Genomic DNA, 25490 nt, shown 5'->3' on the forward strand with positions numbered 1-25490 from the left:
AAGTTAAACAAGCAGGGTGACAATATACAGCCTTAATGTACCCCTTTTCCTATTTGGAACGTCTATTGTTCCATGTCCAGTTCTAATTGTTGCTTCCTAACCTGCATACAGATTTCTCAGGAGGCAGCTCAGGTGGTCTGTTATTCCCCTCTCTTTGAGAATTTTCCAGTTTGTTGTGATCCACACAGTCAGAATTCCATGTCATTGGGGATGCAATTAGTAGTGGCCCGCAGTGCAGTTTACACTGTTTTTATCTTTTCAAGTCATGGAAAATCTTTTTATTACAAAACTTTCAAACGTGTGCAGAAAAAATAGCAAATTAAAGCCCTCAGTGCACATCACTCAGCTTCCTGACTCACAGCATGTGGGCCACGTGCTTGCTCTCCACCTTGTACCCTACTCCCTGAACCTCAACATCCATGCATTGTTTCAGAGTGAACCCTCTCTCACCCGTAAACACTTCAGTGCATCATGTCTAAGAGCTGAGGGCTCTTTATCTTCTGAATAACCACAATACATCCCAACGGATAATCATTTCCTCTATATCATCAAATAGCCAGACTTCAGATTTTCCTGATAGTATTATCATTCTGTCTACATTTCATTTACAGTTTGATAGCATGAAGAGATTTCTACTGCCCAAATGTCACACCATTTTTAAATTCGAGAAAGACATTATCTTTGAAATTTTATTTTTGATTGATATAAGACATGGGAGGACTCGTTTGGAAAGGAACTGCAGTTCAAAACAGTTGCCGCAAAACCTTTTACAAAAAGTTGGTATTTCCATGGGCAAATCTAGGGTTTTCATCTGTTCATATTCGTACTACATTTTGTGTTGGGCGCATTTGCAAATGAAAGGAAAAATGTCAACTCCACTTTCCTTCTGTGTTCCAGAATGGATTGTCTCCTCTTCACATGGCTACGCAGGGGGATCATTTAAACTGCGTCCAGCTTCTCCTGCAGCATAATGTGCCTGTGGATGACGTCACCAACGACTACCTGACCGCCCTGCACGTGGCTGCCCACTGCGGCCATTACAAAGTCGCCAAGGTTCTCTTGGACAAGAAAGCTAATCCCAACGCCAAAGCCCTGGTGAGTGGCTCAGCTCACAAGTCCCGCCTGTGTTGTCTTGCTGACCACATGCCACCCCTACATGCAAAGGGACTCCGTGAAAATGGAAGGTCTAGTTTAGTAAAGTATATACTTCTTGTCAACTTTCAAGTAGCCTTCTTGTAAATTTATAAACCCTTTGATTTCCAACGTAAGCAAGGCTGGTGAGGCTGATTTAGATCATTAGCCTCTTTATAGTCACATTTGTGATTCTCTTATGTAAATAAACCCAAAGACTGTACAAATACAAAAAAACTGAGTTGGTCAACTTATCTTCTGGTAGGTAAAGTGATAACTCTGTGAACTAAAAGTTTTTTCTGAGATCTAAAAATATGAGGCAAAATGATAAAAAATAAACCTTGAACATGAGAAGTCTAGGAACTTGTGAGTGGAAATCTGCTGCTGCTACTAAGTCGCTTCAGTCATGTCCGACTCTGTGCGACCCCACAGACGGCAACCCACCAGGCTCTGCCATCCCTGGGATTCTCCAGGCAGGAACACTGGAGTGGGTTGCCATTTCCTTCTCCAATGCATGGAAATCTGATGTGATGTTAACCATGTAAGGTAATGAAATATCACCTGTCATCTCCTTTTCATTGAGATGCAATCAAAATTTTGGTCTACTTTTGTAGTCCTAACTCCTAGAATGATTTGCTATTTTAACCTTGAGCTTTACTATATAGTTTGGTTTTCACAATGATATGGTATTTGTTGTCTTTAGAAAAATAAATGTCCCAATTTAGTAAGCTGTTTAAATTTAGTTCAAAATAAACACTCATGTTTAGGAAAAAAATATGTCACCAAATGCTAGGGAAAACCTGTGTTTACTAGCAATTTTGCGGTCAGGGCTGTCATCTGATCAACCATTTTAGGAAGGGGCTCTGCTCCCTTGCAGCTCATCACCTCTGGCAGTCTGTGGGCTCTGAGATTTGGAGTGGCCAGGAAAGAATGGGCAAGAAGGAGCCCTTTAGACCCTGGGCAGCTCCATGGCCTTTGTAATTCTAAAGGCTTTTCCTGGAGCAATATTTTAAGAGCTGCTGACTGGCCCAGGATATCAGACATATCTTTGAATTCTGAGAAGGGAGGAAAAGAAATGAGCAGCCATGACTCATTTTTCCGTACAAGAAAAGAAGCCTTACAACAGGGTGTGGGCTCTGACCCTCTTTCTCCTCTGACTCTAAAGATTTCACAACAGAAGGAGGTTATGGAGGTTGTAGCCTGTCATCCTAGGATGGACTATGGCCTGGTAAGTGGTCTGAAAACCTCCACAGAAGCACCTGAAGCTTTCATGGTGGATCCTGAGGGTCTGCAGTTCTCTGTGGTGACAAAAATATGCCCCATGGTCTCACTTAGCAGGTAGTACAGCTAGGTAGGTAATTTGTAAAAAAGCAAGTTCCTTTATTTGATTAAATATTAAACCAAATGTTCCAACTAATGTTGAGTTGTTTAACTTTTTGTTCCCTTGGACAAATTTTTGGCCCAGTTGTTTTTAGTCTGTGTTTTTGAGGTGAAGGAGGGACACATTTGGAAGAGTAAATTCCAGAGTCAAATAATCTAAAACGAGGGATGAGCGACTTCCCTGGTGGTCCAGTGGTTAAGACTTCACCTTCCAAAGTGGGGGATGCAGGTTCGATCCCTGCTCAGGGAGCTAGGATCCCACATCCTTGCAGCCAAAAAACCAAAGCATAAAGCAGAAGTGATATTGTAACAAATTCAGTGAAGAATTTAAAAAAAAAAAAGGTTCACATCAAAAAAATCTTCAAACAATTTCAAAAGATGCATGACCATTTTGCCTTAACTATTAGGAACCTATGACCAAAATTTGCTTCCTGTTCATAATTATCAGGGCACGTTGGGTTCCTGGGAGCAGGTAGACTACCTGTGCTTCCAGAAAAGAACCTATATTCAATTCAACCTCCCATTGTTTCTGCTCATTTCCAAATCTTTACAGACATCACTTTTGTAGAGGTATTTTACCGTGCATAGGCAGTGGATTTCAGTGGAATGTAATCACATAGTTCTGTGTCTTTTTCCCTTGCAGAATGGCTTTACCCCTCTTCACATTGCCTGCAAGAAGAATCGAATTAAAGTGATGGAACTCCTTCTGAAACACGGTGCATCCATCCAAGCCGTAACCGAGGTGAGGAGAGGAGGATTTCTGGGGTTCCCCATGTATAGCCTCAGCAGCCAGAGTCCCAGTGCCCTTCCCGACGACCAGCTAGCTGTACTGTGCGTGGTTGTCATAGCACTTTCTGAACCCTTCCCGAAGGGGCTGCCAGTTCTTAGGAGAGCAGATAAGAGTGTGGGAGGAGAGTGCAAATACTCAGTACAACGCCATAACCAGAAGCATAACCCAAACACATGCATCGTGCTGGCGGGGTGCCATCACTCCAAGTGTAATTTACGTACTTTAATGCAGTGCTTCTCAAACCCTGTGTAGGCATGGATTTGCCCCACCATAAGGCATTTGGCTGTCTGGAAGTTTCTCCTTGTCACAACTGGATGGTGTTACTGGCATCTAGTGGCTAGAGGCCAGAGTTGCAACTCAATATTTTGCAGTGCACAGCCCAGCCTCCAACAACAAAGGATTATCTGGCTCAGAATGTCACATGTGCCACGGTTGGGAAACCCTGCATGACATAACCTCTGTGTGGTGATGAAGGATTGCTCTCTGGAAAAACTCAGAATTAATGAAATATAGAGTTGCTGAAGTTAGTAAAATGGTAGCTCTAGGTTTCTTTCATATAAACCGAAACAGAACTCAGAGAAGCCATCTATTGGGATCAGGGCTGAGCCTGCAACAAGGAAAACTGGGTCTGGCATGCACCCTCCAGACGTACCCATCCCCCACCCACCTGTAGCACTCTGGTCCTGGATTTTAGCCATTGGCCTTCCCTAGACTGGACTCCCTTTGTTCACCCTGCATGTCTTTGAGGACCAGATCTGGGCCACCTTCTCCAGGAGTCCTCCCCTAACCCTTGATCTGGTCCTGGAGCTCCTCCTAGGGACCATCACCACATCCTAGGTGTATTTCCATCAAAGTGCTTGTCCCGCTGGCTCACTTATGACCCACCTCCTGCCGCCCCAAAACTGCAGACCCCACCAAGGCAGGCCTGACTCTTACTGGTCTTAATGTACCCACAACACAGTAGATTCCATAGTAGATCATCCAATAAAGGTCTGTTGAATGCATCATTAAAGACTCTAGGATTTGAAGCACATGTAGACACTAAGGTCTAATCCAGTCATTGTTGCTTTGCCTCAGTTTCTTATCCACAATTGAATTATCTACCTTGATTTCTAACCTTCACAACTTTAAAATACTAAATGATGGAAAATATTAATACTGATTTGCTCTTTTATGAGTCTTCTGGCTCCCTGGTAGGCACCCAGTTATTCTAATTAGAAAAGAATAAGTTTATTCTCGTGCATGGCAGCCCTTTCTAAAGATCAAAATGGACTCTGAAATAAAAGGAGATTTCTGACTGGTACCTGAGTAAGTGTCCAGAGATGCCAGCCTGTGGCGATAAGTTCCACTGTCAGCTCTGTTACTCCCTGAGGGCTTGAAAAGGTGGTGCCGAAAATGTCCTAATTAGACTTTGCCTGCCGGAGGGAAAAAGCACCAAATTAAAACCCAATTCTCCTTCCTCTCGTTTTCCTCAGCTCCCACTACTTGAAGTCTGGCAACTAGAATTCTTCTGTCTCCCTTTCATTGTATAGAATTCCTTACACATCTTTTTTGACACTACTCAAATTTCAGTTGAAATTAGTTGTCTTCTTCTCTCTCAGCTTTTTCTGGCCATATTAAATTTTTTTTTTCAAGTTATGATGTTCATGGTGTAAGTGAAATTAAATCCTGAAACATTTAAAATGGAATCATTTTATACAAGAAGAACCAGTGTTTTGAGGTGTGTAAGTAGGACTTTGAAGCACACCAAAAAAATGAAAGTCTAATCTAGTGACCATTGTTATATTTGCCTTAATTATATCCCTTTATAATACTCAGAAAGTTAAAATTTTTAATGATTGAGACCTTTAATGCTGATCTGCTCATTTCTTAGAGGGATGGCTTTGTGTTCCCACCTGCTCTCTCATGTATAATACAATCAGTGATTCTGAGTCCATGAGAATCCTTATTAAAGGCCAGAATAGGATCTGAAAAAAAAGTTGACTTTTTGCTACTGTGTATGTAATCACACACATGCACACACACACACAAACATAGCCATATGGATAAGGAAGATTTAATAAAGGGAAAAACCTTCAAGGTATTTCTGTCTAAAGTTTTTTCATAGAGCTATATAAGATGTGTGAAATAAGTCTTGAATGGTTATGATGTAGGCCTTTCATAATCACAGAACCTGCTTTAGGGAAATGATGATCATTGGTACATTTGCCGTATAGAATCTAAGACATGGTGGTGATGTCTAGATGTTTTCTGATCTGATCAGTAAATTGGTTGTCTTAATATGAAAGGATGGGTGGATAAAATTGCAGACAGACAGATAAGCAGGCAGACAAATCGTTTTGAAAATAAGCTAACAAGCTGACATTGCCCTTTTCTCCCCTAGTCGGGCCTTACCCCAATCCATGTTGCTGCCTTCATGGGGCATGTAAATATCGTGTCACAATTAATGCATCATGGAGCCTCACCAAACACCACTAACGTGGTAAGTATCCTTTGAACAAAGTTAGGTCCAATGGTGAGTATTTTTGAAACTGGAAAAGATTACTCTCAATCAACTTATTTTCTGTTGTAAGTAAATTAATTACTATTTAACTTGACTATTTAAAAGGACAGAATTTTGAGAATACCTGTGGTTTCCTTTACTTCAAAGGCAAGATCCATTCAGTCACTAACTGGTCACAAATTGCTAAAACTTAGGGGCTGTGTCGGAGAAGGCAATGGCACCCCACTCCAGTACTCTTGCCTGGAAAATCCCATGGACGGAGGAGCCTGGTGGGCTGCAGTCCATGGGGTCGCAAAGAGTCAGACACAACTGAGCGACTTCACTTTCACTTTTCACTTTCATGCATTGGAGGAGGAAATGGCAACCCACTCCAGTGTTCTTGCCTGGAGAATCCCAGGGACGGGGGAGCCTGGTGGGCTGCCGTCTATGGGGTCGCACAGAGTCGGAGACGACTGAAGCGACTTAGCAGCAGTAGCAGCAGGGGCTGTGTAGCTTACTACTGAATATTATACTTCAAAAAATAAAGTTTTCTGGAAAGGGAGAGTTTTCTTTTTCAATAGAAGCATTAAGAAGTGTTCCATGCATTGACAGACCTAAAGATTATCATACTAAGCAAAGTAAATCAGGAAGAGAAAGACAAACACCATATGACGTCACTTATACGTGCAATCTAAAATGGGACACAAGTGAACCTGTCTGTGAAGCAGAAACAGACTCACAGACACAGAGAGCAGACTCGCTGCCAAGGGAGCAGGGTTGGGACGGAAGGCTGGTGAGTTTGGCATTAGCAAATAAAAGCTGATTCTATAAAATGGATAAACAAGGTCATACATACAGTTCAGGGAATTATATTCAATATGCTGTGATAAACCATAATGAAAAGAATATGAAAAAGAATATATATATATATGTGTGTGTATAACAGAGTCATACTTGGCCATACAGCAGAAATTAACGCAACATTGTCAATCAACCATACTCCAGTAAAATTAAAACAGATAAGAAGTACTGCATGCTGAGAAAGTAGTTCCAACACTCTCCTTATTGTGATTTGAAGTAACTTCGAAGTAATTTCTCTTTCGTGTGCTTGATATTGTGTCACAAACCCATGGGACATAGTAAATGTCAAAGGAGTAGCTTATCACTCTCAATCTGCATGTGGCTCTTGACCTTGTTTCATAGGCTTTTAACTTTAACATCCTAATAATATGGGCACCCCAGACACAAGCATAAGGACGTTAGTTGGATTCATGGGCACTAAAGAAATAAAATAAAACAAACAGCATGCCGGCACAGAAAGGGTGAACCCTAAGACGCTGCGCCTCTACCCTGAGGGCAGACGTCCTGTGAGGCTCTGTGTCTTCCAGCAGCTGGGCTCGGCACATCCACAAGATAGAAACGGACCAGATCTCAGCTGAATGCAATCTTCCCTGGTACTCATGCCAGGGAGAGAGGGTTTTCCTTTACAAAGAGAACACTGGGTAACATGGTCAGCTCCATCCTCACAACCTTTCCAGTAATAACAGCAGCAAGTTCCATGTGAACCGTATCTCTGCATAGCCTTTCATGGAGATGAATATCCTACAAAGCAAAGCAAAATTTGTAAAAGTAATTTAAAGGTCGGCATCACTTCTGTGTGGAAGAGTATATTTGATTTTAACATTTTTAACATTTTGATCCATGTGTGTTTTCTGTGTTGTTTCATTTTAAAAAATGAGATCATCTGAATTAAAGTCTACTTGGTGAAAAGCAGCAGAAGTGGGGGAAGTCCAGTGACAAAGAAAATAACCCCTTGGGATAATGCTCAAAGAACAGGATAAGGACCTGCTGAGATAAAGCAGGGAATGCAAACCAAGGACACGTCGAATCTGGCCTTGGGTTTATTTTGTGCTTATGCAGCGCTTTTTGTTTTGTTTTGAACTCTGATTTTTGCCCAACACTGAAGAAATGTACACAGATATCCCAGACTGCTACTATTTTTGAAAAATAGAAAGGTGTGGCATGGTACAGCTGGCATCCCAAAGATGTACTGCCGCAGTCTGCCCATGCCAGGTAGGGGTGCCTCCCTCCAAGGGCACTCTCCACCTGCCCTCTTTACTCGTCCACTCTCCTGCTTGGTCCTGTGGCAACTGCCTTTGAACCCAGCATTGTAGATTATTAAGCTTCCAGTCCTGCTGCGCTCCGTGGACTTCACGCTGAAGTTTTCCATCATGGGCCAGGCTCCTGGGCAATTCTTGTGCATTTCATTTCCCTTCTTCCCTATTTTCAGGAAGGAAGTGCTTGGGACTACTTTTTATTTAAACAGAAACCTCCATCACAAACTTTATGTAAAGAAAATATGCCAGTCTTTAGAGCTGTCTTTAACTCACTTTGGCTCCTGTTCCCCAGAGAGGAGAGACAGCCCTGCACATGGCAGCTCGGTCCGGTCAGGCTGAAGTCGTGCGGTATCTGGTACAAGACGGAGCTCAGGTAGAAGCTAAAGCTAAGGTATGTGCCGTGTGTGCTTCGTTTGCTACCAAGAGAAGAAATGATTTTAATAAAACCTTTAAACATACGCATGCTCTCTTCCAGGATCACTCTTCTAGAGTAATGACCACCACCAATGACAATAGTCTCTACCCCAGGGATATTGAAAACATCCCTTCGCTGCCCATGTCTACTCAATTATTTAACAAAATGAAATAGAACAAGAGCTTTGCGCCAGAAAGAACTCTGTGTCCTTGGCACATTGCTCATCCCTAACAACTTAGAAATCAAGCCTAGAATTGGCCCAGAGTTGTTTGCACTCTGTGAAGACAGGCTCGTGCACAAAGTTTCTAGCACAGGCATAGTTTGGAAGCACAACTGAGTTCTTTTGGTTGACTTAGATGTCAGCTGTCACAGCCACAAAAGGGAAAGGGGAGTTTTAACTTTTTCTCCAGGGCTTCCCTGGTGGCTCAGTGGTAAAGAATCCACTTGCCAATGCAGGAGACTCAGGTTTGATCCTTAGGTCGGGAAGATCCCTTGGAGAGGGAAATGGCAACCCACTCCAGTATTCTTGCCTGGGAAATCCCATGGACACAGGAGCCTGGTGGGCTACAGTCCATGGGGTTGCTAAGAGTTGGACATGACTTAGCAATTAAACGGCAGCAGCAGCAACCTTTTCTCCACGAGTTGTTAAACCCAAAACTCTGAGACTTGGTCAGAGTTGTTCACAAAACAGAGTATAGAAGAATGTCAGGATTGAGTTTGAATGCGTCATTCTCTGCCTGGCATTTACCCACTAGAAGAAACTTGCTGTTACTGTCTGGCTGCGTAGTTGGTCCGATGATCAAATGGCAATTTTGGTCAGGAATCATAGATACATAAATACCTAAGGCATTTAATTTTAGCCCTTCAATATACAAATGTACATTTCTTTGTCATTTATGTATATACTTTGCAGTTTCTAGTTTAGGGTTAAATGGAGAGGAAACTGAAGCATTTGTGAAGCAGTCTGAGCATAGAACATTTCTCGACTTTTAACATTTTCCTCCAGTTTATCCAGTTCTCTTGCATGCATGCAAGCTAAGTTGCTTCAGTCATGTCCAACTCTTCGCAACCCTATGGACTGTAGCCTGCTAGGCTCCTCTGCCCATGGGATTCTCCAGGCAAGAATACTGGAGTGGGTTGCCGTGCCTTCTTCTAGGGGATCTCCCCAACCCAGGGATCCAACCCGTGTCTCTTTCATCTCTGCATTGGCAGGTGTGTTTCTTTACCACCACTTCCCTGGTGGCTCAGGTGATAAAAGCATCTGCTTGCAATGCGGGAGACACGGGTTCGATCCCTGGGTTGGGAAGATCCCCTGGAGAAGGAAATGGCAACCCACTCCAGTTCTCTTGCTCGGAAAATTCCATGGATGGAGGAGTCTCGTAGACTATAGTTCATGGGGTCGCAAAGAGTCAGACAAGACTGAGTGACTTCATTTTCACTTTCACTTTCTTTACCACTAGCGCCACCTGGGAAGCCCATTCAGCTTTCCTACCCATATCTAATTTGACCATAAATTGGTATTTATCAACTTCTACCAAGGCTCTCCAAGGCTTTTGCCTTAGTATTCTTAGGGGAAATAAAGCCTTTCTTTTCATACTTATATTTTACCTGTTAAGTGTTATGTTGTTTATAATTTACATATTTTTATATATTTATAAAATATATTTTCATATTTAAAAATATATTTATAAAAATATAAAAATAGTTATATTTAACTATATAAATATATAGTTAAAGTAATTAATACAAATAGAGTACAAACTGGTATAAACATACTAGTGTAGGAACAAAGACATCTAGGTCTTTGTAAACATGCAGTCCACATGTGGGTACAAAGACGGTGATGTTCTAGGCAGCAGACCTTAACCTCGAGTGTCCAGTGTACTGTGGTGCCAGTTGGTAGATTTTACAGAGGACCTAGAAGCAAAGCTTAGCAAACTTTTTCTGTAAAGCATCTAATCGTAAATATTTTAGGCTTTTCATTATACACAGTCTGTGTCACGGCCTCTCACCTCTGTTGTTACAGAACAAAAGCAGTGGTAGACAGTACATAATTTAATACATCAGCAGATGGACAGGACTGTGTTTCAATAAAGCTTTATTTATAAACACAAGTGGCAGCTGAATTTGGCCCCTAGATTTTACTGTTCTGACCCCTGATCTAAAGGATGTTGGTTAATCTGCTAAATCACTTAAGTGGAATGGTTAAGAGAGGCTGTATGTTCACTAGTATGTTTATATCAGTTTGTACTATATTGGTATTAGTTACTTTAACTATATATTTACATAGTTAAAATATAACTATTTTTATATTTTTATAAATATATTTTTAAATATGAAAATATATTTTATAAATATATTTTCTCTACCATTACAAGAAACCTCACATTTTTGAGTGTTGTTACATATGAAGCATGTCATCTAGGAAATGGTTTAACCCACAAACTGAAATTGACCATAAGATTTTTAAAGAGACAGTATGCATCAGCCAGACTGCCTGGGTTTGAATCTTTGTCCATCATTTACTAGCCAGGTAACACTGGGCAAGTTAACATTTCTGTGCCCCATTCCCTTCTCTAGTTGCCTGACATACAAAATGGGAACAATGACAGTTGTAATTGATAGAGTAGCTGTGATGATGAGTGAATTAATGCAAGTGGAGTACCTAGTGCAGAACCTGGGGCATGCACACGCTCAGTTGATGCTTAACGGTGGTCATGGCAATAGTAGAGTTAGATGAGAGTTCTTGTTTTAGCAATTATCTCTTTCTGTTTTCAGTGTTTCTCTTCTTCCTTGTGGCATCTCCACTAACTTCTCACACTTCCTACTGGTTACATAGACCCTCTTGCTTTGACCCTGACCCTCCTTTTACTTACCTTTGCAAAGCAGTGTGCTGTGCGCCAGCCCCAGCTGTCTACTTGCCCTACCTAAAGTATTGGCCCGGACTTGTTCACATTCTAGTAGGGGATTTCTCTCCAGAGAGCATCTCTGAGCAAACTAGGAAAAGATGTACCTCCAATGTGAGGCTAAGGCCCTCAGGGTGCAGGACTTATGAGTACCTCATGTCCTGGGGTGAACTGTAATAGGGGGCCCTCCATTCCAGGCAGATGCAGCTTATGCCAGGATGACAACTCGGCAAGCGGAGGAAAAAATGGTTATCAGCCCTCATCAGACCTCTTAGCTGGGAGCCTTCCTCAACCATCCTGTATTGCCCCCATCTCCCCACTTTTGATAGTGGGAAGGCAGCACCAATGGAATAATTCATTCTATGTGACTACATGATAACTGGTGGAGGTTATCCCTCCCAGGTATTTCAGTTTTCCCAGGATACATTCCCTTATGTCCCCTCTCCCACCAAAAAAGAATCATTAGAGGTGAAAAAAATTGATAAAGTATAGCAGGGATGAGTGAGTGGGGATAATTTCTTAAAAGAAATGCCCTTCACAATTCTCATTCTAATAGGTTACTCAAAGGGTATTTAAGGTGCTTAAATTCACCATCACCACCTTTCTAAAACTTAAAGATAGATGAGGTTCTTTTTAGTATTGTGTCAAAGAGTTGAATGCAGCCTCTCATACCGAGCAGTGAAGTTTTGCTGTATTTTTCATGACCATTGTTTTCTCAGTTCATCAGACCTGCATTCTTACCTTGCCCTTTAGGATGACCAAACCCCTCTCCACATTTCTGCCCGACTGGGGAAAGCGGATATAGTACAGCAGTTGTTGCAGCAAGGAGCCTCTCCAAATGCAGCGACAACTTCGGGGTACACCCCGCTGCACCTTGCAGCGCGAGAGGGACACGAGGACGTCGCAGCTTTCCTTTTGGATCATGGCGCATCTTTAGCTATAACAACAAAGGTATGAAAGTCAGTCTTAGAATCCTGCTGTGTCCCCCAGATACCTTCTCTTTACAGTTTCCTGCACAGTAATAGGTAGAAAAGCTGTACAACAGCGTATATGCTTGGATCCCAGGATTAACGTGACCAGCAAAGCCCTGGGGTGGGGCGGGTAGCTAGTTGTGTGTATATACCTTACATTTTATTATCTTCTGATGAAACCTTATTGATGTCCACAGTCAGATATTTCTTGCAAATTATTTGATAGATTTAAATGGTGGTTTAAAAACACAGCTGCAGGTTTCTCTTGCTGAGGCCAGGTAGACAAACCACATTATCCAAGCCAGTTGATTAATGGCTTCTATAGTACTTTCAAAGCAGGAGGTAGATTTTTCTTGGTTTGCTGTTATTGCTGCTTTGTTGTTGTTGCTGTCTTTTCTGATTTACGGTTTTTTAAAATCTCAACTCTGATGCCTTGCAGTAATAACCACCCCCCACACACACACAGTTGCTTTATAAGTGCAGAATGCAAAATTTAGAGTTTTTCTTTGATCCTATGTAAACCTAGCAATGTGATAGCAAGATGACCTGGCCCATGGCATGTCTCAGAAAGCTAGAAATTGGTGTTATACTCTCTTATTAGAAGGCAGAGAAGAAGCATTAATGTGTGACCAATGCTGAAGATAATTACAGTATTTACGAAAACTTGGGAAATTATCTGAACAAACTATGACTTCTTCAAAATTCACCCCCTGTGATTCTTTAGACTCTTCAGAAGAGATGAAAGTTCCTGGATCTTACTTAACATGTGAGAAAAAAAGAGTAATGAGTGATGACATTTTGAGTGCTCCAGCTCTTCCACCAGGCCAGCTGCCCCTGTCTCTGAATGGCTATAGTCCCATGAGGTCAAATATATTGCTCACCCTCTAGTCCCTGCCTTGTGCTTGGAGCCCTAGTGGTGCATGGTGACTAACTGGCTGATACTCAGATCCTTGTAGGAACTGGAAGTAAGGGAGAGGAGCTACTCACCTCTCGGCATCCAACTCACATATTTATTGGGATAGAACCATGTGTTATGATTCAGTTCACCTGCAGTAGCTGAGGTGTGAGAACCTCTGACTCCTACATGCAAGGACCGGGTCATATCTTCAGACATGTATTAATATATACATGCAGAAATAGAGAAAAAGGTGAAGAGAGGCTCTCTTCTGGTGATGTGAGATTATGGGAGGTTCAGACTTGCCCTGGATTTTTCCAAACCCTCCAAATCCAAACTGGGCTTGGACCCTGCAACCTATTCTTCCCACAAGGTGAAATCCCTAAATGGCCCTTGAATAAGCCCCAGCTCCATCTTTCCAAATTCATCCGTGTCAGATACCTGAGGAGTGCCAAGATTAGTATCTCGTTGTGGCTGAGCCAGCAGAGAGAGAAAGATTAAATATCCTGCTCATCTTCGTTGAAAAGGAGACTGTCTCACTGTTGTCTACCAGTCTTGATCCTTAAATATAGGCTGCACTGATCTTCACCGTTAGAATAATGCATCCATTCCAGAAGAGTGATGCCTTTGTATCACTTCTATTGTTACTGTTTTTATGTTTCTCTTATGCTTATGTTATTATTTTTATGGTACTCTTTTCAGAAAGGATTTACTCCCCTTCATGTGGCAGCAAAATATGGGAAGCTTGAAGTAGCCAATCTCCTGCTGCAGAAAAGTGCATCTCCAGATGCTGCTGGGAAGGTATGAGGTCATCGGCCAGCATCTGACAGGCCACTCCCATGATAACCACACAAGCGCTTGCTAATATTCACTGACAGCCACCTAAATGGTTAACTAATCCACATTTAAGCCTCATAGGATGAAGATCACTTCAGAAATAGGAGGTCCAAGTATTGTTGAAACTGGAATGTAAATTACACCTTGTGCTGTATCCAATCTAATCCCGTCTCCTAAGTCTAGGCCTCTGACGTTAAGTCATTTGACACTTGTTGTTGTTTCTGCACGTGTTTTCAGAGCGGGCTAACGCCACTGCATGTAGCTGCACATTATGATAATCAGAAAGTGGCTCTTCTGCTTCTGGACCAAGGAGCCTCACCCCACGCGGCTGCAAAGGTACCTGTCATTCAACAGCATGAGGAGACTGATGAAGTGTCCTCCAGTCTCCCTATGTATATTTACTTCGGCTTCATGTGGAGCACCCCCCTGGTTGAGGCACCACTTAACGATCATGGAAATATAAGCGGCCTTAGGAAATCTGTGCCTTCAGCTATTTACTCAACTCATGTGGTAGATGCTCAATAAATATTTACTTGTCCACTGTTATTTCTTGGAAATCTAGGACATTCTAGAGCCTGGGGAAAATTCAGGAAAAAAAAGTTGAAGTCCTCTTTAGCCAGATTAAAAACATAAATGCAGCTTGAGGGAGTAAGACAGTTCTCATTTGTCAAAGTTATAAAATATGTGTTAAATTTTCTGGCTGTAAAACATTGCCTTTGAGTGGTTTATGTGTGTTTAATAAGTTGGGAGGTTTTGCTTATGTGTTGTTATTACTGCTAAGGAGAATCTTTATTCTTTTTTCAATTGATTTTATTGAAATATAGTTGATTTACAATGTTGTGTTAATTTCTGCTGTGCAGCAAAGTGATTCAGTTATATAGATGTATACATTCTTTCTCATATTCTTTTCCATTATAGTTCATCACAGGATATTGAATATAGAACCCTATGCTATGCAGTTAGAGAATCTTTATTCTTAGCATTAGGTCATTTTTTACCAGTAGACAACAGAGATTTCTCATAAAAGAGATACTTAGAGTGAATGGCTTTCTTCTGACTCTGGTATTCTAATTTGAGAGGCAAATCATAAAGAGTTTGTTTAAAGATAGGTTAATATAGTTTGAGGACAGGAGGAGAAGGGGATGACAGAGGATGAGATGGTTGGATGGCATCACCGACTCAATGGACAAGAGTTTGAGTGAACTCTGGGAGTTGTTGATGGACAGGAAGGCCTGGCGTGCTGCGGTTCACGGGGTCGCAAAGAGTCGGACACGACTGAGCGACTGAACTGAACTGAATATAGTTGTTGTTGTTCCGTTGCTCAGTCATGTCCTACTCTTTGCGACCCCATGGGCTGCAGCACGCCAGGCTTCCCTGTCCTTCACCATCTCCCAGAGCTTGCTCAAACTCAGGTCCATTGAGTTGGAGATGCCGTCCAAATGTCTTGTCCTCTGTCGTCCCCTTCTCCTCCTGCCTTCAATCTTTCCCAGCATCAGGGTCTTTTCTAATGAGTCAGTTCTTCGCATTGGATGGCCAAAGTACTACAGCTTTGGCTTCAGCATCAGTCCTTCCAATGAATATTCAGGACTCATCTCCTTTAGGATTGACTGGTTTGACCTCCTTGCAGTCCAAGGGACTCTCAAAAGTCTTCTCCAACACCACACAGTTCAAAAGCATCAATTCTTTGGTGCTCAGGCTTCTTTATGGTCCAACTCTCACATCCGTACATGACCACTGGAAAAAACGTAACTTTGACTATATGGCTCTTTGTTGGCAAAGAGGTGTCTCTGCTTTTTAGTATGCTGTCTGTGTTTGTCATAGCTTTTCTTCCAAGGAGCAAAGATCTTTTCATTTCACTGTTGCTGAGCAGATGGCTATGATCAGAGAACACTAGAATGAAATGGACCACAATTTTAAAGCTGTTTCATTCTTTTCCTAAATACTGTTGGTTGAAGGAATGTTTAGCATCCTTCAGGCTTTTTATATTTGTTATACTCTTCTATTTGGGGGCAGCTATAGTGTTCTCCTTTAAACTGAGTGTCTAGATCACATCTCTTGTGCACACAAATCAAAGAACTTGAGCTGTTATAGATTACTTTGGATACTTTCAGAGAGAAAGTATTCACGTGTTTTCTCCATTTCTCCAAATGCAATCTTTGGCATGTATTTCTCTTCAGAACTTCTTTTCCTGTACTTCTCAGTCACCTCTTGCCCCATCCTCTTCAGAATTGTACCCAGTGAACTCTACAATTCAAAATCAAGCCCCCAAACTTCTTTTCATTTGAGTGGCTTTTTCCCATAATTTCTAACTCTGATGTTCTATCATAAAGCCATGAAAAGCAGCATTATTCACAGTAGCCAAAAGGTAGAAGCATACAAGTCTCCATGGTAGGATAAAATGTATATACATGCAATGGGATGTTATTCAGTGTTAAGAAGGAAGGGACTTCTGACACATGCTGCAACATGAATGAACCTCAGAGATGTTGTTGTTTAGCCACTAAGTCATGCCTGACTCTTTGCAACCCCATGGACTGTAGACCACCAGGCTCCTCTGCCCATGGTATTTCCTAGGTAAGAATACTGGAGTGGGTTGCCATTTCCTCCTCTAGGGTATCTTCCCGACCCAGGGATCGAACCTACATCTCCTGCATTGGCAGGCGGATTCTTTACTGGTGGGCCCACAGGGAAGCCTCAGAGATATGCTGAGTGAAATAAGCCAGACACAGCAAAGGACAAACACTATGATTTCATGTAAAAATGGAAAGTAGAATGCTGGTTGCCAGGGGCTGAGTAGAGGGAGGACTGGGAAGTTAGTGTTTAGTGGGTGGAGTTTCAGTTTAGAGACGGATAGTGAATGGAGAACAATATGAATGTACTTAATGCCATTGACTACATGCTTGAAAATCGTTACAATGGTAAGTGTTATGTAATGTATATTTTACCACAATTTTTAAAACAAGAAAAATTTACAATGAAATTTGATAGCTATCTATTTCACTTGTTTATTTCCATAAGTTTTTGAACCTGGACCATTTTTCTTTTAAATACTCTCAGGTTTGTGGTAGGCAACCAGTAAATAATTAATAAGTGAGCTATTCATTCCCCACATGAGAGCAATAATCTTGTCACAACTAGTGCTAAGCAGTTTAGAATTGAAAGAAGGCATAAGTAATAACTAAAGCAAAATGAGTCCCATCCATCTTTCTATCCACAAGTAACTCTTAAACAGGTCAATAGTTGATATATTTCATTTCCAGTTGATTTCCAGCTTTGTGTTTGTCCAACAAGACTTCTTGTTTCCCTATCTGCACAATATCTTTAACAAAGAGTAGAAAAGCAGTTCTTTAATTCCTTCTAACAGCCCTTTCGGAGAAGGCAATGCCACCCAACTCCAGTACTCTTGCCTGGAAAATCCCATGGGCGGAGGAGCCTGGTGGGCTGCAGTCCATGGGGTCGCTAAGAGTCAGACACGACTGAGCGATTTCACTTTTACTTTTCACTTTTATGCATTGGAGAAGGAAATGGCAACCCACTCCAGCGTTCTTGCCTGGAAAATCCCAAGGACAGGGGAGCCTGGTGGGCTGCTGTCTATGGGGTCACACAGAGTCGGACACGACTGAAGCGACTTAGCAGAAGCAGCAACAGCAACAGCTCTTTAGCCTTAGGCATATCTTTTATAGCCAGCTGAGCACAGGCTTTCCCAACAGGACATTCATTCTCTTTCCCATAGCTGTGACAGCCTCTGAAAGGCCATCTCTTTTGCTTGTCCAACCATCCCTACTTTCTGAGACAGTGATCCTGTTCTGAAGGTTTTTCTAGACTTTGATCCTGAGTAAAAGCCAGTTCTATCAGTTAGGATTTGGTTCACTTGCTAGAAAAAAAGACCTAGCTACAGTGGTTTAAACTCATGAGGTTCTATTTTTCTTTTGTCATATACAATCTGCTGCTGCTGCTGTCGCTTCAGTCATGTCCGACAACGTGCGACCCCATAGACGGCAGCCCACCAGGCTCCTCCATCCCTGGGATTCTCCAGGCAAATCTGGAGGGAGGCAATTATTGATGCTAGTTCAGAGTTTTCAGAGGGTTGAAGATTCTTCAATTTGATTCTTTTTTTTGGTCTGTCTTCCAGATATTGTCACTCATGCTGCCAGGTCCCCTTTTCAAGCAAAAGGCAGTAAAGACAGATAACAGGGCATTCTCAGCAGCTCCACATTTCTCCTTACATTTCATTGGCTACTTCTTTCTGCAAGGGAAGCTGGGAAACGTAGTTTTCAGCTGGATACACAGCAAAGGTTATTTTATTAAGGAAGGAGGGAGAATGGATATAGGGGAGGTAAATAGCCTCCATTAGGGAGGCTGCAGCATTTCTAAATTTAAGCACTGCTGAGGAGGGAGGGACAAAAACTCAACAGAGCCAGTCATGCAGATGGATATGACCGTGGTGACTTCCATGAAACTTCCACAGTTTACATCCGCATTCCACAGTTGGTTTTCAGAGAATATGATGTGTTCTTTTTGCCCTTTCTTTTGTAGAATTACTGACATATTTTCTTAGTCATACATGTCCTAGAAATACAATTTGACTTTAGGTAATGGAGGACAAAGGGGGTGGCTGAAAAACTAGATTGGTTCCTCTAATCCATTTTATCCAGATCTATTTCCTGAGGCAGGACATTGTGCTGGAAAGAGGATTGGCTTGAGTTCAGGTGTAACCTGGACACAGATTGTGGAAGGTCTGGTGAGCTGTAACTTACTATTGGTGAGATTTCTCTTTCATAAAATGTGCAGTATAACTACTGACATGGATCAGAAGAGGCTGTGAAAATTTGGGGGGAATATATAAAGTATAGTGCTAAACCCACTCTAGTACTCATGCCTGGAAAATCCTCATGGACAGAGGAGCGTGGACAGAGTCCATGGGGTCGCAAAGAGTCCATCATGACTGAAGTGACTGAGCAGCAGCAGCAGCAGCAGTGCTAAATATGTTACTTCGCTTATAATTTATATTTACATTTGCTCTTGTTTTTATCTTGAAATGCAAAAGGATACATGGCATGCACTTTGTCCTCTGCATCAAGAAGGAAAAAGTAGTAAGATTATTCCTTAGTTCAACCTCCCACTGTTTTATATCTCTTCTGATAAATGTATTTGTCTCCTTTAGTATGACAAATAAGAATCCTTTGTTTCTAGAAATTAGAAAGAGCTTAAGGAATTTAGAAATTTTTATTATAGATCCCAAGATTAATTACTTGTTTATCATTTGAAATATTTCTTAAGTCTTTCTGAGATGAACTGTCCATTCTAAAATAATACCCTGAATTATTTTTCCCTTGCTTTATACTTTTGTTTGTATCTCCGATAAGGAGCTCAGGATAAACCCCTCAGTAATAATGAATAACTTGTCTAGAATTGGTGTATATTACAGAGACACCAGAGCCTCTGTTTTATTTAAGAGCGTATGATTTTCTTTTTTTTTTTTTTGGTAGAGTTAAAAGTAATCAAGAGGATTGTCACAATCGCCAGTAGAGGTGAAGCTGAACTAGAAGGTTATGTCAGTAGCAAAAGCAAAAAGAGATAAGATGCATGGTTGGAAGCTGGACCCTGACTTTATCTGTGCTTACCACTCTAGTTAGCTAGTGTTAGAGTCTTGACTAATCAAGTTTCCTAGCATTGCTTTGTGAATCTTCCCTTTTCTTCAGGGATGGGGAGGGTAGTAAAACAGCTCACCCCTTCCTGTCACTCACTGTAGAGTTGGGCTCAGTCCAGAGCTCTGCGTTCGGCTCTGAAGACGATCTCTTTAGGGTGTGTCTGAGCAGAGGGCCAAATGCTTCTCAGGTCAGCTGGGGTTTCCAGATGGCAACAGATCAAAACTAAAAATAGGGATATAAGATCTTCTACCCTGACCCATCCATCCCACTTGGCAGAGGGTGGTTTCAGAAGAGTCTGGAAGTGGCATTTCCACTTCCCGGTTGATATCAGTTGATAACCAACGGCCTAAATCTTCTGCAGTTGATTATTGAAAGAATGTTTGTCAAGTGAAAAATGCTATCACACTAGAAGAAACCAATGACATAAATATGAGGGTTAATTGTAGTAGACTAGCCGACCTGTGATCCAGCAGCTCCCACTGCCCTCTGAGTTGTTTCTGAACCGTCCGTGTGGCTTGGAAAGATTGTGACTGATCTGTGGGCCAGATTTGGATCATATTCTCAAATAGAAATTCTCTTTGTATTGTATAAGTTCCAATTATTCTTTTTTTCTTTTTCTGTTTTCTTTCTCTAAATCCTCTTTTCTATATCAAAAAAAAAATTCTAATTTTTCATTGGCATGTTTTATATAATCAGATTCGGGTCTGTGTCAAAATGTAATCTGTTTCACTTCAATGACTGAGAGGCAGGAGCATTCCTTAAGGCTGAGGACCATTCTTTATTAGGACAGAGGACTCTGAGGGCTGTTGAGGTAGCTTATGAACAATTTGGTAAAGGAATTTTGGTTCCTTCCACCTCTGAGCATCAGGGATCAACCAAGAGAAGGAGGCCAGGGTGTTTTGAAAGCTCTAATAAACTTCACTCAAGTCAAAGGATTTGCCATCACCACCAGGCACTGGAGATACAAAGACAAGTTTGGAACAACACTTGCTCTCAACAAATTTGCCTTTTAGTAGAAGGAGACAGATGCATGAGGAAGAGTACCACTAAATATATCCAGGATTTAGACTGGAGTCAGTCAAGTGGGGGCAGGTATAAGAGGTGAAGGGGAGGTAAAACACTTCATGGGGGTGTGACCCTTGAGCTGAACCTTCAACTGAAAGATGTTGGCCCCTGGGGCGTGTTGTGTTGGAGAAAAGAATCCTTTATAGGGTAAAGCAAGACAGAACCAAGAGCCATATGTTGTTTTGGGGACCTAAACATCTGAAGCATGATGGAAACTGGAGTTTCATAAAGGAGGCCATCAGAGGGGCAAATGAGAGTAGACTACAGTATCTTGTCTACTCTAAAAATAGAAAATTTCAACATGTAAGCAATAGACTACTGAAGGGATTTTAAAGGTAGGATGATGGCCCCTGCTACAGGGGCACCATTTGTTTTCAGTTGGGTTTTTCTGTCATTGATACATAAGGCAAATAATTATTGAGCACCTACATGCTGCCCATGCGAGGGATTGCCATCTCCCATTTATAAAACCACTGGTTCTCTGACTCTTGAACTAAACTGTCTGTAGAATGTTTTCCCTATTTAGATATGCGGGCAACACGAGGGAACTACATTAATAACACTTCTTGATTTCTCAGTGTTGGCTTACTCGATCATGATTTTTTAAACGATCAAAGAAAATCATTAGAAAGGGAAAATTTGAAAATGCAGTGCACGCATTTTTATGTCATGATTGGACATGTGACCAAGTGATTTGTGTTGACAGAATGGTTATACGCCACTGCACATCGCTGCCAAAAAGAACCAGATGGACATAGCGACGACTCTGCTGGAATATGGTGCTGATGCAAATGCAGTTACCCGGCAAGGAATTGCTTCTGTCCATCTTGCAGCTCAGGAAGGACATGTGGACATGGTGTCACTGCTCCTCAGCAGAAATGCTAATGTGAACTTGAGCAATAAGGTAACCTTTTTTTTTTTCTCTGCAAAGCATACCATGCAATGAAACCTCACCTCCAGAAAGATCACTAAGAAATCATGAAAAATTCAAGTCAAGTAGAATGTGGAAAGTGTAGTATGCACAAAGATATTTACCAAAATGTTATTTATCATAGAAAAACTTGAAAAAAATGTCTTTAAACAATAAGAGAATGCTGTCAGTAATTGCAAAGTCATATAGGTGAGCATATATGCTATAGCCATAAAAAATGAGGTCCATAAAATTTTTCTAATAATGTGAAGTTTTGTTATAATATTAAGTCAAAGGGCAACATTGTGACCTCACCAGAATACAGTAAATAAGAAGCTATAAGCTGTAAATTACAAGTTGTAAGGTGAAACATTTGAGGGGTACCTATTCCTTGCTTGTCCTAGTTTTAAGTCTTAGGTTACAAAAAGAAATTAGGAGCAGGTCTGCCTTCAGAAAGTTCATTTTAGTAACAGAAATTTAGAGTAGCTCTTTTATTCAGTAGATCGAAAAGTTAGTCTTTGTAGGTAAATTGGCAGTTCCAGGCAACCCTTTAAGTCTCTGTTCCTCAAAGTCTTTAGATTCCCCACCCTTGCATTTGACTCTCCTTGGTTAGTAAAAAGGTTTGTGAAAAGTCCAGCCCACAGTTAGCAGGAATGAGGTTACAGCCTCTCACTGTGTTATCAGAGAATTTGGTTATGTTGACCTGCTTATTAATACCTGAGTCTGAGATTTACCCAGAATTCCAGACCCATGTTCCTAAGTCTTCAGATAGAACAGAAATCTGCAAGAGTTTCCTCAAATACCCGATAATCGAAACTCCCTGACATTTAGCTTCTCCTCTACAGGATGGTGACGTCACAGCTGTGACATTTCTCAGCCATAGCTCAGATATTGGAGGAGAGTTTCAACATAACAGTAGTTTTATGGCAATGAGTCATAAGGAGTTTTAATATTTGAATATATGTGGCCTATACTTTGTAATTGTGGAGGCTTTGAATCTCCTGGGTATGAATCCTAAATCTGACTTCTGCTTGGTGTATAACTTGATTGGACAAGTCATGTGACATCTCCGAGCCTTAGTTCTGTCCTCTAATAAACAGTGCCCACAATATTTACTTCCTAGAAATGTCATGAAGGTGAACTGAGATAACATTTAGTACCTTCTTCTAAGTAGAAAAAGAATAATTGTCTTAATTTTAGACTTTTTACAGTTTGGGGGAAAGGTTATGCACTAATCTTAATCACCAAGGCGATTTAACAAATTCTATAAATGAAAAGACATACATAAGTAAACGGAAACCTTTTCTCACTTTTCGTATCTTAAAAATACTTTGTGATCATTGCAGAACGAACACAATTTTCTTTTTTTTTTTTTTCTCCTGGTTTACTGATTTTCTTTTCTTATATCTTTCTTTTCAAACCTTTCTTTTGGGATATGTGTCCTAGCATTAATGGGAATCACAAAGCAATTTCAAATAGTCATTATAATCAGTGTTGGTTTGAGCTGTTGAATTTCTAAGGTTCATCTACTAACGTACAAACCAGATTTATAATAGTCTGTTGTAAAATTCTACTTGTCTGAGTGAGATGGAGGACCTGGTGTTCTCAGATTGAAGTGCCTTCTGGCCTCCATTAGTATATGTTTTCTTAGAAGCCCAGAATATTATCTTGTTAAGTCTCCCAGAGACAATATAGGCCTGAGCAATTAGTTAACAAGTGAACACTTTCCATAGGTTTGACACCAATGTATAGTGTAATTAACTTTTTTTTCTTTTTAAATTCCATTAGCCAACTAGTTGTTATATATATAGCATTGAATTCACCTTAAAACCATTTTTATTTTTAAAAATTTAGACTGAGAATCCTTTAGAAAGAATTCCTCAGTGTCTGCTTCGGTAGACTGAACATTAGCAAGGGAATTCTCAGGACCAAAAGGCAGAGCAAACCAAGGAAAGCTGGAAGTGTCCAACCGCCTTCCCGAATAAACCCTGCCTAAGCAATATACCGCCAAGGAAAGTTTCTGGGTTTCCTTCAGTGCATGGTACTTACAGAACTTTTAAGAACTTCACAATTCCTAGAAATGGTCTAATACAAAAGTATTTATAAGTCTTTGCTTCCTTTCTCTTCATTTTCTGTATCAAGTGTAAGTTATGGTGTAAAAGTAGAGAATCAGTAGAACTCTATTACTCAAGAAGAATTCTGACAGGCTTTCCGTCTGTTTTTCTTGAGTTTCCAAGTGTTAGACATCAGTTATTGCCCCTCCACCCCGCCCTCCTCATCCTACCTCCCCGTTTCACACTAGCCTTTATTTCCTTGCTAAACAAGGAATACTGAGGGACTTCTCTGGCAATCCATTCGTTGAGACTTTGCTTTTCACTGCAGGGGGTCCAGGTTTGATGCCTGGTTGGGGACCTAAGATCCCACGTGCCTCATGAGTGAAAAACTAAAACAGAAAACAGAAGCAGTAGTGTAACAAACTCAATAAAGACTTTAAAAATGGTGCATGTCAAAAAAAATCTTTAAAAATATGAATATTAAAAGATGTAGCTTCTGTGAAAAGTTACATTGAACTAAACCCTCAATTGTTTTCAACTTATTTCTTTTCTTACTATTCACCAGCAGTTCTCAGATGTTAAGAAAAAAGAACCATGAACCTGAGTTCCTGCTGAAGTGCTACTGTTTAATTGGATTCCATTTTGCTTTTGACATTTTCCCACATGAATTTTGAAGACCACAAGTAGCTGCACTTCTTTACACAGCTAATAGACTATGAAATGAAGCTATTGCTATCCCAAGTTTATTTTACTTAAAATAAAATGTATTATTTTTAACAAATGCCATTTAAAACATGAGCTGTGGTCAAAACTGTATGAAAGATTAACAGACAACTTCTGAACTCAAATAGGGCTGTTTTAACCATCACATTAAAAAAAAATCGTGAATACAAAAATGATCTTTCTTTATTTAATTTATCCTATTTTATCAAAAGCTGTTTGCTTTTTCCTCTGACTTAATTAGAGGATGGATTAAATGCTATTATATAGATACTTTAATCCTTGGTTATACATTAAAGGTACAGCAGTTGCCTCAACAAGCCTACAGTGGTTTGAGGAAGACAGACCAGAAAAGAGTTTTAATGTGGGATTATGATGATCTCAATAGAAGTGAGCACACAGAGGGTTTGTACATAAATAGTAACAATGAGGCCCTTTTCGAGATGAGGGGAGAGGGAGACAAGCCCGGGAAAGCTAGAGGTGACTCTGTGCCAAAGGTGGAGTAGGTCATCCCCGGGGCAGCATGAACGTACATGGGGAAACAGCAGAGAGTAGAGCACAGGCCAGAATACCTTCCCCAACCATGCTGAAAACCGCTCCGCAAAGTTCTCCAGAAGCTTGAGAAAGTCTCACACTTAGAAGGGGGGACTGTGACACTTTGACAAAATGTTATAGCTGAAAATATCTGTTGCTCTAAAGTGGAACATGGAACATTGTTCTATGATTATGTCAGTGTTTGGGTGGTGCCAGTTTTGGCCCCAGGCTTATTTTTCTTGGATTTCAAGTGAAGGCACCACTCCTCCTTTTTCTATTTCCTCTTTATTCAGTTTGGGGGAGCTTCTTCCGAAAGTCTGTAAACAGACTCAGAAAGTCTGGAGTGAGTGACTCTTCTGAGTCCTGTTGTGTGTTTCATAGAATAGCAGCCCTTAAATAAATCGTGTCGTGTGCCCTTCCTGATGCTGCATTTGGCTCTCTCCTTTCCCCTGACAAATGGGACAGGCTGATGGTCTTGCTGCACAGATGCTGGCGGAGGAGAAAGAAGGCCTCCAGGACTTAAAACATTAACCTCTAGGACTTCCCTGGCATTCCAGTTGTTAAGACTCTGAGCTTCCACTGCAGCGGGCACGGGTTTGATCCCTAGTTGGGAAACCAAGATCCCACATGCT

The 25490-nt window shown here is 41.1% G+C and overlaps 1 protein-coding gene across 50 annotated transcripts in view; it reads left to right on the top strand.

Moving 5' to 3' along the window:
* Positions 1–25490, top strand: part of ANK3 (ankyrin 3) — a 759198-nt gene that overhangs the window by 576315 nt on the left and 157393 nt on the right. For 48 of the 50 annotated variants that reach the window (XM_086382383.1, XM_086382396.1, XM_086382405.1 and 45 more), the window contains 8 exons: positions 898–1095; positions 3155–3253; positions 5685–5783; positions 8193–8291; positions 11975–12172; positions 13790–13888; positions 14162–14260; positions 21347–21544. In XM_086382383.1, the coding sequence (XP_086238509.1) occupies positions 898–1095; positions 3155–3253; positions 5685–5783; positions 8193–8291; positions 11975–12172; positions 13790–13888; positions 14162–14260; positions 21347–21544 (1089 nt within the window). The remainder of the gene's footprint in view (positions 1–897; positions 1096–3154; positions 3254–5684; positions 5784–8192; positions 8292–11974; positions 12173–13789; positions 13889–14161; positions 14261–21346; positions 21545–25490) is intronic. The other 2 variants (XM_086382380.1, XM_086382416.1) reach the window with 1 other exon arrangement.

This window comes from Bos grunniens, chromosome 28 (genome assembly GCF_055505025.1).
Source record: "Bos grunniens cultivar Pamir isolate PY7600 chromosome 28, Bosgru_T2T1.0, whole genome shotgun sequence".
Lineage (NCBI taxonomy): Eukaryota > Metazoa > Chordata > Mammalia > Artiodactyla > Bovidae > Bos > Bos grunniens.